The 14,641-nt window shown below is 41.0% G+C and overlaps 1 protein-coding gene across 1 annotated transcript in view; it reads left to right on the top strand.

Moving 5' to 3' along the window:
* The window catches only part of tmtc3 (transmembrane O-mannosyltransferase targeting cadherins 3), a 59,656-nt gene that overhangs the window by 26,667 nt on the left and 18,348 nt on the right, over nucleotides 1–14,641 (top strand). Inside the window, exons 8-10 of the mRNA XM_080736495.1 lie at nucleotides 7,959–8,107; nucleotides 9,058–9,178; nucleotides 12,281–12,392. Coding sequence (XP_080592621.1) covers nucleotides 7,959–8,107; nucleotides 9,058–9,178; nucleotides 12,281–12,392 — 382 coding nt within the window. The remainder of the gene's footprint in view (nucleotides 1–7,958; nucleotides 8,108–9,057; nucleotides 9,179–12,280; nucleotides 12,393–14,641) is intronic.

Raw genomic sequence — 14,641 nt, 5'->3', positions numbered from 1 at the left:
ATGCAACCGTTGAGAGCTTGTAGATCACACTCGGCTGCGACACCGGAAACTGCCGCACAACTTCTACGCAATGCACGATGGGACGATGGAAAATTGTGGATATTGTGTTGAAAAGACGTTAAATGTTCTATTTCACGTTTTAACAACTACATGGAGCGGTATCGCCAGTATGTTTAGATCTATACTGAAAGAAAGGATACATGTTGTCTTGACTGATCAGCGTGATTACAACTAGGAAAATGTATCCACAAAGAAGATTTGTTGTCTGAACCTTCATGCCAGTTCTTGTACCCATCTTTATTCTGCATTACTTAATGGCACAATGATGAAACAAACTTTAAAAGCAAAGGGAGGTGGTTGTTGACACGGTTGGCTCTAATTTGAAGGCGGTAACTGTCATTGGCAACGCACACCAAGGAGCTGTTTGCGGATTGCTGAAGAGGCTACCTAGGAGTTCTTTGGACCTCTGAGGCCCTCTATAGCAGTGGCTCTCAACCTTTTCAGGCCGGGACCCTCAAAATAATCATTTCAAATGGGGACCCCTCCACCCTGACGAGCACTAAGAGTTGAGGTATTATATTTTGTACAACACGGTTCTATTGTGAAAATAGCAGATATACATGCTCACAACGCCTCGCAACAGCTATTTTCACAATGACTGCCTCTAATATTGTACTAATTTGTCCAATGATTAATTTGTTATTTTACAAGTCTTGTATTAAAAATAATCCATAATTTGTCATTTTAGAAATGTGCAGATACCCTCTATATACTTAAACGGTATGTTGGTTTGTTTACTGTTGCGTGAGAAAACAATGTTTCACGTTAAGTTAATCATCTGGGGACCCCCCAAAATAATTTGGGGACCCCAGGTTGAAAACCACTGCTCTATAGCATGGGACAGAGCTAGGGCTGTTCTTCCTGAAGAGTTACAGGTTCAGGTATGTTGGTTGCAAGGCCAATAACTGCTCTTTGCTGTGGTTTATTGTGGGCTAACTTCAACACCAGGGATGAACAGACTGAACATGATGGTGATAAATGCCAGCTCAGAAGATGGAATGAACACATTTACTGTCATTGACGTAATAACTCGTCCTTTGAAATACAACGGGTCACTGACCTTAACGACTTGTCATTTCAGTGTTTTCAGTGATTACGCTAGAGCAGGGATGTCAAACATACGGCCCGGCCCCAGGCTTGTAGAGCATACATTTCTGAGCATTTAGGGAAAAAAAGTAAGTCTCTAGCCCATTCCTGTCAAGAGTTATGATTGTTTTAAGAACTGTAGGCTAGGTTTCTCCCACCAGCTGGCAGTGATTGAGTTGATTGATTGGAATGTTAAGTGATCAGCTCTCTCTCTCTGAAGATGACAGCATTGCTAGGAATGGGGTGGGGGGTCTGGCTATGAATAATACCTGAACATACCTACAATATTCGAACTGTACTCAAAGATTACACATATTAGACATGGAAATTAATGTTGTTAAGAAAATAACTTATTTAAAAAATATAATAATAATAATAAAATGTAAAAGTTTTATTATTCAGATATTTTCTGAATATGCCATTATTGTTCATTACTTTTTATTATAAAATACAATAAAAAAAATATTGTCCTGCATCAATAATATTTTTTTTAGCCATTTACAAATTATAGCAGAGACTATCAGGAATTGAATTATTCTATTATCAAATGGTTTATTCTTATTGGCACTTCTTAAAGGAGTAGTTCACCCCCATAATGCCATGGAGCCAATGTAGACTCATTCCTAAAACAGAAATTTGATTACAATAAATGCATGCCTATTGATTCCGGATGGGGGAAGTGTACTATTATCAAATTTTTGTCTTAGTAATGCGACAAATAAAATAAAAATATATTATTGAACTCAAGTCTCCATGGCGTGAGTAATCAAAGAAAAAAAAAGTCATTTTGGGGATGAACTACTCCTTTAAACAAATAGCATCTCTCGTACCTAACTGCAACTGTAATACCAATAATGAAAGTAGCTATTTTACTTAATAATGAACACAATTTGTAAAATGATATACTGCTATACTGCTAGCTATAGCAGTGGCTGAGACGACAGGAAGAAAAACAGAGCGAACATGTGCGCGAGTGTGCATGCCATCTGATCCGCGACTGGTTGCGGCCCTCATCAAGTTGCCTTTCATCCAATCCGGCCCTCACCCCAAAATGAGTTTGACACCCCTGCGCTAGAGGGTGCTCTTTGCCAACGTATGAATGGTGCTACGTTGCTAGGAGACGATACAACCGGAAATTACGTCATCCCCAATGTTTCTCCCCATTCACTTCCAGGTTTCCTGACTAAGGAAAGAATCATCAGAGACTTTTTTTCCCTAAAAAAAAGGCGATTGCAGAATGCTAGTGGGGATGAGTTGCACATTCAGCCGCAGTGCCGTGCAGAGAGAATGTAGTACACTAGAAGTTTGCGGCCCAAAGTCTAGAGTTCAGGCTGCTGCGCGGCCCTCACCGCCATGTTGCGGCAGTGTGGTGTGTGTAATGGCCAAATATGGGTAAAAAAGAAAAAGTTTTGAAAAAAAAAAGTTTTTTGAGAAAAAATAGTTTTTTGAGAAAAAATAGTTTTTTGAGAAAAAAAATAGTTTTTTGAGAAAAAAATAGTTTTTTGAGAAAAAATAGTTTTTTGAAAACTTTTTTTACTGTACTGTACTGTACCGTAGTGTACTGTACTGTACCGTACTGTACTGTACCGTACTGTACCATACTGTACTGTACTGTACCATACTGTACTGTAATGTACTGTACCGTACCGTACCGTACCGTACCGTACCGTACTGTACTGTACCATACTGTACTGTACTGTACTGTACCATACTGTACTGTACCGTAGTGTACTGTACTGTAGTGTACTGTACTGTACTGTACCGTAGTGTACCGTACTGTACTGTACTGTACTCTACTGTACTGTACTGTAGTGTTCTGTACTGTACCATACTGTACTGTACTGTACTGTACCATACTGTACTGTACTGTACTGTACTGTACTGTACCGTACTGTGCTGTACTGTACCATACTGTACCATACTGTACTGTGCTGTACTGTACTGTACTGTACTGTACCGTACCGTACCGTACTGTACTGTACTGTACCGTACCGTAGTGTACTGTACTGTACCATACTGTACTGTACTGTACCATACTGTACCATACTGTACTGTACCATACTGTACTGTACTGTACCATACTGTACTGTACTGTACTGTACTGTACTGTACACTGTACTGTACTGTACTGTACTGTACCGTACCGTACTGTAGTTTATGGTACTACTGTACTGTGGCGTACTGTACTGTAGTGTAAAAGTACTATATAAAATCCAGATATTAAAGTTTGTATTATTATTATTATTATTATTATTACCCTCTATCTATCTATCTATCTATCTATCTATCTATCTGCAGATAGATAGATACATCTATGATCACTGTATCCATCTATCTGTGCCTCTCTAACTATTGTGGCGGAACTACTGTGGCGCTGCACGTTTCTGGTCGGACATATTTTACCGCCGGACTTGAGGCTATTTTATACAGAGGCAAAATATGAGGGTAATAACGAATACAACTGTATACAGAGGTTTGGAAACGACATCTTGCAAAGGTGACATGGGTGTTTGAATTTTTAAGCTATATTTAGTACATATGTAGTACATCTTGGCCAAGTGGTTTGGTATTAAGTTAGCGATACATGACCCGGAAGTAGATCACTTACTCTTTTGTAATATAAAGATTGGATGTCTTATGCTTATGGAGCAAGATGTCCCACAAAAACATGGCCCAACCATGTCATTGGACAGTAAAATAAGCAATACGTTGTCATTGTTTATTATTATTATTGTCTCTACTCTTAACTGTACTTTTTCGATGGTATACTCTTATTGTTGGTGTCATATCTAATGTGTGGCTATTTCATACACAGCAGCTATCTAGTTCTTACTTCTTTTAAAAAATTGACTTTTGTTTTCTTGAACAAAGTGCATTTGTGTCCAAAATCCCCTTTATTTTCATAATGGCAGCGTATTACTTAAGTTAGCTATTAAATGCCTTGATGTCAGATTCGACCATAGGTCAACCATTGCCAATTATTTTATTATTAACCAGCTGTACTCTAGGCCCTAGGGGATATTTCTCATGTTATTTTAACAGGCTTAATAACTCATCGTGCAGGAAAAGAGACAATAAGAGAGCTTTACAACAAAAAGTCAACTATTTGGAGGATGGGTTCAAAATGCAACGATTACATTGTTGCATTTTGAACTTTAAACTTGTAAATAACAGTGTGTTCCAAGTTGATTCTGTAGTAGACTACTTCTATTTTGCTTTTGTTTAGATCAACGATTCCTTTGTCTCTGAACAAAATAAACACGTCTGTGACCGCGTTGTTCAATTAAAGCATAGCCTACTCTATAATTTATTCACATACTGCTTGAGCAGTGCACAACTAACAGATCATGGTCCAGTTGCTGTGTGCTCATGTCGAGAGCGTCAGCAACAATCAGTGCACCTGCGCATTGATTTATGACTGATGTTGTTTTATTACTCTCTAAAGAGGGTGATCAGAGCCCTTTTTCCACACTGCATTGTGATGAAAGCTAGATTTTAAATCTTTGCGCATTTGAACACTGGAGCCTGCCAGTCACAATGTGGAACAGCTGCCAGTGTCAATATGTGGGACTCCTGAAAAGTCATGGAAATGTGGGACTGTCCCACGCAAAGTGAGACATCTGGTCACCCTGTATCGTACAAGTAACATCATGGGGTCACACATAGTTAGGGTTCATCTACAGTACGAGTAGATATCATTCTCCAGGCACTCTCTCAGTGAATATTAGGCATATACGTCAGTTCAATTTTGAGATAACGTATGTGTATGTTCAGGTGGGAATGTTGGCCTAATGGTGTATATGTTACAGTATGTTCAAGAAACCAGTAAAAGTTGTCAAGGAGCACTCGTTTTGACGTTCACCACACACTAATCACCACCAGATGGCGACGTCAGCCACTGCTCTGCCATTCACCAGAGTGTATATAAGAGAGTTACGTCACGCTTTGAACTCGCCGCAGACTGGAAGTGTTTACTCTTTATTTACTAGCCTAGCCTAGCCTAGCCTAGCCTAGCCATTAGCTCCATTGTAGTCACTTGGACAGGGCAGCCCAGGCCTTACGGCCTGGGCATAAATATAACGATTGCATTCACCACGGCTTCGTAACTCGCGCGGCGCTCCGCCGGCCGCGCGGCCCTGGCCCGCTCTTCGCGGCCACTCGCGCCTGCGGCGCTCGGGGGCGAAGAGCAGGACCAAGGTCCGCTGGCCTTCGCGCCGCTTGGGGCTTCGTGGACCCAGGGGGGCCTCGTAACTCGTTTGGGCTTCGTGGATACAGGGGGGCTTCGGTAGCCGCTCACAGTGTCGTGGACAATAGAGCGGCGCACCGCCTGGAGTACGTTGTTGTGGCGACCGCTTGCTCCGCCCCGTGCCGCACCACGAGTGCTCCGCGTCTCGAATGTGCTGTTTCTCTAATATACTATGACATATGTTACAGTATGTTCAAGAAACCAGTAAAAGTTGTCAAGGAGCACTCGTTTTGACGTTCACCACACACTAATCACCACCAGATGGCGACGTCAGCCACTGCTCTGCCATTCACCAGAGTGTATATAAGAGAGTTACGTCACGCTTTGAACTCGCCGCAGACTGGAAGTGTTTACTCTTTATTTACTAGCCTAGCCTAGCCTAGCCTAGCCTAGCCATTAGCTCCATTGTAGTCACTTGGACAGGGCAGCCCAGGCCTTACGGCCTGGGCATAAATATAACGATTGTATTCACCACGGCTTCGTAACTCGCGCGGCGCTCCGCCGGCCGCGCGGCCCTGGCCCGCTCTTCGCGGCCACTCGCGCCTGCGGCGCTCGGGGGCGAAGAGCAGGACCAAGGTCCGCTGGCCTTCGCGCCGCTTGGGGCTTCGTGGACCCAGGGGGGCCTCGTAACTCGTTTGGGCTTCGTGGATACAGGGGGGCTTCGGTAGCCGCTCACAGTGTCGTGGACAATAGAGCGGCGCACCGCCTGGAGTACGTTGTTGTGGCGACCGCTTGCTCCGCCCCGTGCCGCACCACGAGTGCTCCGCGTCTCGAATGTGCTGTTTCTCTAATATACTATGACATATATATGTGTATACTGTACAGTATATTGTATATGACATACACCTCTCTTACATACATACTCTCTTGGCTTTCCCAGAGAATCCTCTCGAACCTGTCAGCAGAGAAAACAAAGTCTCTGTTGGGAAGATTATGTTATAATATCTATATATTATCCATCGTTTCTTGCTGGAACGAGATCTGTGCTATCAACTTGCACAGCTTTTTTTAATCAGGGATTATAATATGTAGGCTAGATGCTAAATGCTGGCAAGTGTGTGTGTGGGGGGGTGGGGGCGGTTGGCAAGGCGCCTTACCAAAACCTCTTTCACCTGCATCGCTGTAGGCCAGGGCCATTGCTATTCTCAGATTCTCTGTGGTTTATGTGAGTGAGGGTAGTATCGGGGAGGTCATGAAATTGTTGAAATATTGCAAAAATATCCCACTAGAACTACAAAAGAATTACAGCCCCACCGCCAGTGATGTACCATTTTTAAGTATGCAGGATTCACTACCCATAACTTCTCGCGGAAAAAGACAATGATATCATGAGAAGAATGCAAGCGAGAGGCGAGAGCAAGTAGCAAAGCATATGTGCCGTAAGAAAGCTGGAAGCAGAACAGGATTAATTTCCCATGAGTTTTTTTATGGTCTTCTATAAAGACAGCTACCTTTTTCATGTAGGCTAGGCTTGCACATCCTTTGAAAGTAGTGAGCGTGTGAACCTGTACATTTAAACTCTTGCTTGGCCCACTGTCTTGTTGCAGTTGTTCTCAGGCCTATAAAACCTAAAGAACACACAAAAGAAACTCAACAAAATGTTAGTAGGCATTCTTTGCTCTGCAGCAGATCTTAAATGTACAGTATCACCCAAGTTATCACTTTGGTGGTGGAATAATTAATGACCGGTTAAAAAAAAAAGAAAAATCTTTGCGTTTATTATTTTTAAAACGATTTAAACTAGTGAAAATAGCTGATCTCACGATGCGAGGCGTTTTGTGCTTGTAGATCTGCTATTTTCACTAGTTTTGTGCGACAGTCTTGTATGATGATAAGCAGGGCTTTACTTTACAAAATAACGTACACATTTGAAACTTGGAGATATGAGGTTTCTGCCCAACAGTGACGATATACTTTATGAAGTGTATTTTGTCACTAACTTCAGTAAAATTGATTCCACTGGAATTGTAAAACTTATCAAGCTAAAACTGATTGCTTGTCTACCTCTATGCATTACTGCATTACATTGCATATAACTACACACACAATCTTTCCTTTGACTTATCCACACAAAGTTCTCTTCTGACAATGGGCAGCCTTGAACATCTTGAGCAACAGCTACATCACATCACATCACATCACTACCTCACTGATTTGGACATGAATAAAGCCAGTTAGTTGGCTTTATCTACTTTCCATTTGAGATGGAACTATCCAATACAGATTCCATCCAAGAGTGGGATACAACATTTATAATTAATATTTTGGCAGTCTTGTCCCCCCCGCGTATACTAATTTCAGCAATTGCTTATAACCCATTACTTGATGACTCGAATGCTTTGAAGAGTTTCATTCTTTATTTTAACATATTGGTTACATATGATTTGGCAGACGCTTGTAACTAGATCGGTTACTTAGGCGTGCTTTCATATAAAGCCTAGTACTGGTTTATTCAAATGATTTTGGCTGTCTTTTATGTTTGTAGACTCTGTGCTGTGACACTTGTTGGCTGAGGTATGCACTCTAGGAGTGCAATCTTTCTAATGTCATATTGTCTCTGTTTCAGGCTCTGTCTTTGATTGTCCTGCCTTTTATTCCTGCATCCAACCTCTTCTTCCCTGTGGGTTTTGTCGTGGCAGAGAGAGTCCTTTATGTGCCGAGCATGGGCTTCTGTGTGCTTGTGGCACATGGATTCAGGATTGTCTCACATAAAGGGTGAGTGCATGTCCTAAACTAGGCTACAGTACCATACAAAGAGTACACTTCTTCTGTATAGCCTCTGGACCTTGTAGTCTTCTATAGGCTGGTATATGCTCCATACAACATCAGAATAATTTACAGACGGGGTAGGTTACTGTAACTATAAAATTAGTATGGAGTTATGGACGGTTCATATCCAGTTACAACTTGTGAAGAGAGTAGAAGGTTTCATGCAGACCTATTGAGAGAGTTATACTCTTTGACACTGAGGGCTCTATTATGATCCAGGTCTTATGCCTTATGCCTTAACTTCTTTGCCTTTTTCTTTTACTATTTTGAAAAACATTTTTAAATACTTCAAATGCTGATCTACATCTGCACGTTGTGAGCTTGCAGATCAGCTATTTGAAATATGAAAAAAAAAAATGTCTATATAGTAAAAAAAGGCAAAGAAGATAAGGCATAAGGCATAAGACCTGGATCATAATAGAGCCCTGAGTGTTTTGCCGGCAGGCGGTCCACAGGTTCAATCTCAAAGACACTTGACTTCTCATTTTGAGCTTAATTATTTATTTAATTGATATATATATAATATATATATATATATATATATATATATATATATATATATATATATATATATATATACACACACTGTATATACATTCGCCACCTCTGCTACAACTTCATCACAAAACACTGTGCTGTGTATGGTTGGTTGTACATGGCTAACGTCGGCTATGTGCTCTTGAGTGTGTGCTCGCTGTCAGTGTCGGCGAGAAGAAAGAGCCAGAAAGTGCATCTGGTATTGATAGTACAGAAAATTTGTATTGAAACCTTTTCAAATATTTTTTACAGATCATGTATCTATTTTTAGTCACACATGCGAGTGAAATGGTTACGCTGTCGAGCTGAATAATGCATGAAAGGGAAATCTTTTTAAACATTACGTTTTTCCTTTGTAGACACCTGAAAAAGATCTCGTGGTTAATGATTGGAGTGCTTCTTACAACACATGCCATGAAAACCTTCAACAGGAACTGGGATTGGGAATCGGAGTACACACTGTTCACTTCTGCCCTGAAGGTGAGTTCAAAACCAGCTCCTCTGCGTGGCAAAACCTTTTAATGAACCATAGCATCCCTAATCCAACATTTGCCAAAAATCGAAGTAGAAGGCAACACATTGTGAGTTTGTAGATCAGCTATTTCCGGCAAAACAGATCAGGTGTTGTCGTGTTGACATCCCAAAGGGCAGAGGTGGAAACTCAAACTTTTACGTAAAGGAGTAGTTCACCCCCAAAATGACTTTTTTTTCCTATTGATTACTCACTCAGTATGGAGATTCGAGTTCAATAATATAATACAATAATTTGATGACAATAAATGTACCCCCATTGATTCCGGAGGGGGTAGAGCTAAATTCACTATAATTACATTTTTGTCTTAGGAATGTGACAAATACAGTAGTGGAGTGGAGTGGAGTAAAAGTAAAAGAAATTAGAAATACTCAAGTAAAGTACAAATATTAAAAAATTGTACTTTAGTACAGTACTTAGTTACTTTTCACCATTTTGATAAAAGATGGGTGCAAAATATATAGTAATAATATTGTTACAAAGTGCCTATACCGTGCTATAATGTATAATATTAAGCAGTAAAATACACTATATCAATGATGCCAAAAGAGTAAGAAAACAAAACAAACAAGCAACTTACATAGAATTATTGTAAATTTACATAGAATCTCATACAAGTACACCAAGCTGCTGCCTTAAAGGCGCTGTCGTTTGATGCACATTGCATTTGTACACTGTCAAGAGTAGAAGGGGGAGACCTTGAAATGTTCGAGAAACACAGAATCCACAGCGCCAAAATGTATTATAATGTAAATACAAATAGGCCTATTTGGAGATGCCCGCTCTCCACAGAGCTGTGCGCGCAGCAAGCATTGCACACTGCGTAAAGTTGGGGTATGCAATCTGCACCATTCCAGAAGAGTGCGGGGATGGAGAGACTAGAGAATCTCCTGAAAGACGTTGGTTAGGAATGTAAAGTGACTGAAATCATACTGGAAAGTAGGCAATTTCAAACGTAGTTTCTTTTTTCTTGTTTTGTTTGCCACCTGCATCTAAACACCTCATTAGCACCACGCAACTTATTGTTCAAAGAGGTACATAATTGCCCACGTAATGTTACAGTGCACACAGGATGATTTGGTTATCAAAATGCGCGTCATGGTTATGTTCCCAAAATAACAGATCTGTTAGCTGTAGACGCGGCCATGGCACAGTGCATTGTGAGCTTGTATCTCTGCTTTTTTGGCTAGGCAATGAACACTTACTCGAAGATTATAATTTTTTTGGTCGGCAATGTGCAAGCCCATGGCACCTTCCGCGACCCCACGTTGGGTCGGGACCCATAGTTTGAGAACCGCTGCCCCTTTGTCTTTCCGTGGAGGCTGGAGCCTTTTTTCTTTATTCAATCAACTGCGCAGAAAAAATAAAATAAAACTTTTTCCCCACTCAACCCCGGCCCAAGATCGCTAGGGGCGGTCAATCCAGGATATCTGGCTCGATTGAAAAGGTATCAGATATTTCACTTGCACAGCGGGATATATCGGCCCCGAATTCAAGAAAGAGGATCATTTGAAATGACCACCGACCTACGATCTCGCTTCATTCCCGGATCTTATAAAATATCACATTAGTCTGGGAGGACTCTTAGAGATTAACCAGATGAACGTTCGTGTCCTGTACCGGGGTGAACATTTGCAGGGAATAGCAGATCTGCAAGCTCTCACTGTGTTGCATTGCAACACATTGTGAGCTTGTACTGTAGTTCATAATTGTAGTTCACAATTTTCTGCAAACTAGATTTTGTGTAGAGGTCAGAAATAAGGGGCCTGGTCAAAGAAGTATAATTATAGAGTTGATGATCGTTGGTAAAAGTGCTTTTTAAAAGTGGTTACTGCGCTTGCTAACTTGAGATTCACTTAGTTAACAATACTTTGTTAATCATTTGTAGAAGTGAAGTGTAGTTAAAACCAAGGTAATGTGTTCAGATCTTCTTTTATCAGTGATAAGTCTAGCTGCTGCATTCTGCATCAACTGCAGGCAATGTAGTGAGCCTTGGCTGAGACAGGAGTAAAGGGCCTTGCAGTAATCTCAACAAGATGCGCTGAGGTTATTAATAACTCTATTGAGGTTTTGACCGGATAAATACAATCTTATTTTAGAGTTGTTTCTCAGGTGAAAGAAGCATTATTGAACAATCCTTTTTACTTGAGAAGTTCAGACTTCAGAGTCAAATAAAAGACAGAAGGTTTTTGTGTCCGGTTTCACGTGAGCTAGTAGTGTTTGGTTACAGTAGATGAAAAACTATTTGTTTCAGATTGCACAAAATCTCAGATTTCACAAAACATTTTTGTAGCATTCTAGTGACATTCATGTACGGTTTAAGCATTCACAGGAAAGTGAATACTATTATTGTATGTATCATTTGCTTTTCATACTTTGTCAGGTGAATACAAGAGCTTTCTGCCTGCAATGTCCCAGCACATCCAACAGTGTTTGAACGCTCCTACAGTATGATGTGTACTGTACCTGTGATGGACTGTGTGCATGGCGCAGGCTATTAAGATGTTGTGCTGAGAATAATTCAATTCAAAGTAGCTCTGCCCTTGGTACACAAACGTTATTCACTTGGCATGGCTTAACTTTGTATTTTGTCTCCTCAATATCGTCGTTGTCGGGTGGAAACCTTGTATCTCCAAGTTTCAAATGTATACGTTCTTTCGCAAAGTAAAGCCCTGCTTCATCATACAAGGTTGTCGCACAAAAGTAGTGAAAACCCGATCTACAAGCACACAACGCCTCGCCGTGCGAGGCGTTGTGTGCTTGTAGATCGTCTGTTTTCACTAGTCTAAATCATTTTCAAAATGGTAAATACAAAACGAACGGTATTTGGACATACAAGGTTTTCATCCGACAACGACGATATAAAGGTGTAATGCAGGTAACTGTGGCTGACCTGGTTCTTTGGACAATGCATGATGTACTCTAGTTCCGCCTCTGGCTCCCGAACCGTGTCCTGCTCGTTCGACGCGAAACAGCCCTGGTCACTTGTTGCCAATGCACTTTGCCGTCGGTGTATCAAAGAAATAATTTTCACATTTTGACATGTGCAGGTCAACAAGAACAATGCCAAGCTGTGGAATAATGTTGGCCATGCTCTGGAGAACCAAAACAACTATGAAAAGGCCCTGCGGTATTTCCTGCAGGCCACCCGAGTCCAGCCAGGTAGGAGCTGCTCATCATCACACAGACAATCTGCAGAGCTTCAAAGTACCTCGGGGACATCATGATGATATCACACACACACACTTCATGTTGTATTTATTTATTTAGTCATTCATTCTGCGTCAACGGCTACTTTGTAAGTGCTCCAAAAAAGGTTTTCATATTTATTTATTGTCTTGGCCTCAGTGCTGTTTTGATAGTGGGCAATTCATCACTACATCAACAGGAAGATGATATTCAACTAGATTCATAGTTGTTGTTTCTGGCTGTGGCACATTTTATTATTCCAGGGGAGGTATGTGAAAATAGAATAACATCAGACACACGCTGACACACGCCCAAGTTTACAAATTGTTGGAATGACCTGCTCTTTATATGAATGAATTTAGATTGAGGTTATGGGACAACTCATGTTCCTTTTTATAATTGTCTCCACCAGCCGAAGGCATGGGGGAGAGTATGTTTTCCTCTTCGTCCGTCCGTGCGTCCTCGCAGTTTGTGACCACCTAATCTCAGTCGCCGTTGGCCCGGTCGCTGCCAAAGTGAGCACATACATTCCCTGGATGCCAATTCAGAACCTCTGCCCTACATTTTTCAAATGGGCCTGTTCTAGCGCCACCTAGTGGCCGATGTTTGCAAAACACATTTCTGTACACTACTCTTACAGATTTTGTCCAAAAATCCTACAAATCAGTAGGCAGTATCTCGACAGTCATGTGATCGACACGGATCTGTCCGATTTTGCATATTCCATCCTGATTGGCTAAGATTGGCTTCCAAAGTGTGTAGGATTGAGCTGTTTTGAACAAAATGCCTCAAATCACCAACGCAAAGTGCAATTATCATGAAATCGCACACACAGGAAGAAATGCCACTTAATTTTTTTTAAATCAGCCTCATGGTGGCGCTATAACAGGCCGATTTGTGGTTTTACCTATAACTCCACCGATCAGTTTCAAACTTTGTAAGCGCACTCCCTAGAGGCTAAGGATAAACCTTTGCCCTGCATTTTTCACATCAGCCTTTTATTGTGCCATCTTTGGGCCGACTTATGTAAAATACATTTTTGGATATTACTCCTTCAGATTTTCTCCAAAAATAACACAAATCAGTACACAGTATCTCTATAGTCATGTGATCAAGTCTGATCCGTCTGATATTTCATATTCCATCCTGATTGGCTAATATTAGCTTCCAAAGTTTGCAGGATTGCTCCGTTTTTGAACAAAATGCCTCAAATCATCAACGCAGCTTGCAATTACCGTGAAATCTGCCACACATATTCCCACTATGTCAAGGAACAAATGCTACCCTTTTCACATTGGCCTGTTATAGCGCCACCAGCAGGTAGACTTTAGCAAAACACATTTTTGGAACACAATGCTTCAAATCATGCATGCAGCGTCCGATTGCCATGAAAGGTCTAAGGAGAAGAACATATGCCACCCTTTTTACACTGGCCTATTATACAGTAGCACCACCAGGACGCCTGGCCTGGTGGAGACCTGTGCTCGGAAGAGCACTGCTTCTAGTTTGTACTTCAATAGCTTCAATAGCTACTTTGTAAGCTCCTCAAAACAATTCTTATTTATTTATTTTTTTCTAACAAAGTGCCATTTGATAGTGTCCAATACATCACTAGCTCAGCGTGAAGGTGTTATTCGACTAGTCTCCTAGCTGTTGCTGCTGGCCGCTCTGGCACATTGCTCTATTCCAGGGGAGTGCATGTCTATCTATGTCAGACGCACGTCGCACACTGAGTGTACTAATCATTGGAACCACCTGCTCTTTATATATTGTCACTGTCGGACAGAAAGATTGTATCTCCATGTTTCAACTTGTTATGATTTATTTTATTTCTTCTCCATAAATTAATGCCGTCTTATGACAGTGTCTCGCGAAAGTATCAAATATAGCACATCTACAAGCAACGTGTCGTGAGCGTGTAGATATGCTAATTTCGGCATTTCCTGAACATGTTTTAAGTCAAATGAAAGTGATTAAGTCTGTATGGGTTTCATAAATATTGAACCAATGAAAAACATTAATAAGAGTTTGTGATTAAATAACTACTTTGGATCCATTGGAACCGTTTATTTTTGTTTTTCGAATTCCTGAAAAGTAATGGTTTTGGACATAACAAAGTTTCCACCCGACAATGACGATGTCAAATACCACGTGAGTTCAAGAGAAGTTTATCATCTCTCGTTGATTTCAGGCTGTAGATTGGCCTCAATCATTTAGAGGGA

This window comes from Nannobrachium achirus (genome assembly GCF_963921795.1).
Source record: "Nannobrachium achirus genome assembly, chromosome: 11".
NCBI lineage: Eukaryota > Metazoa > Chordata > Actinopteri > Myctophiformes > Myctophidae > Nannobrachium > Nannobrachium achirus.
Note: the sequence above shows the minus strand (reverse complement) of the source record. Positions and strands in the feature narration are given on the sequence as shown.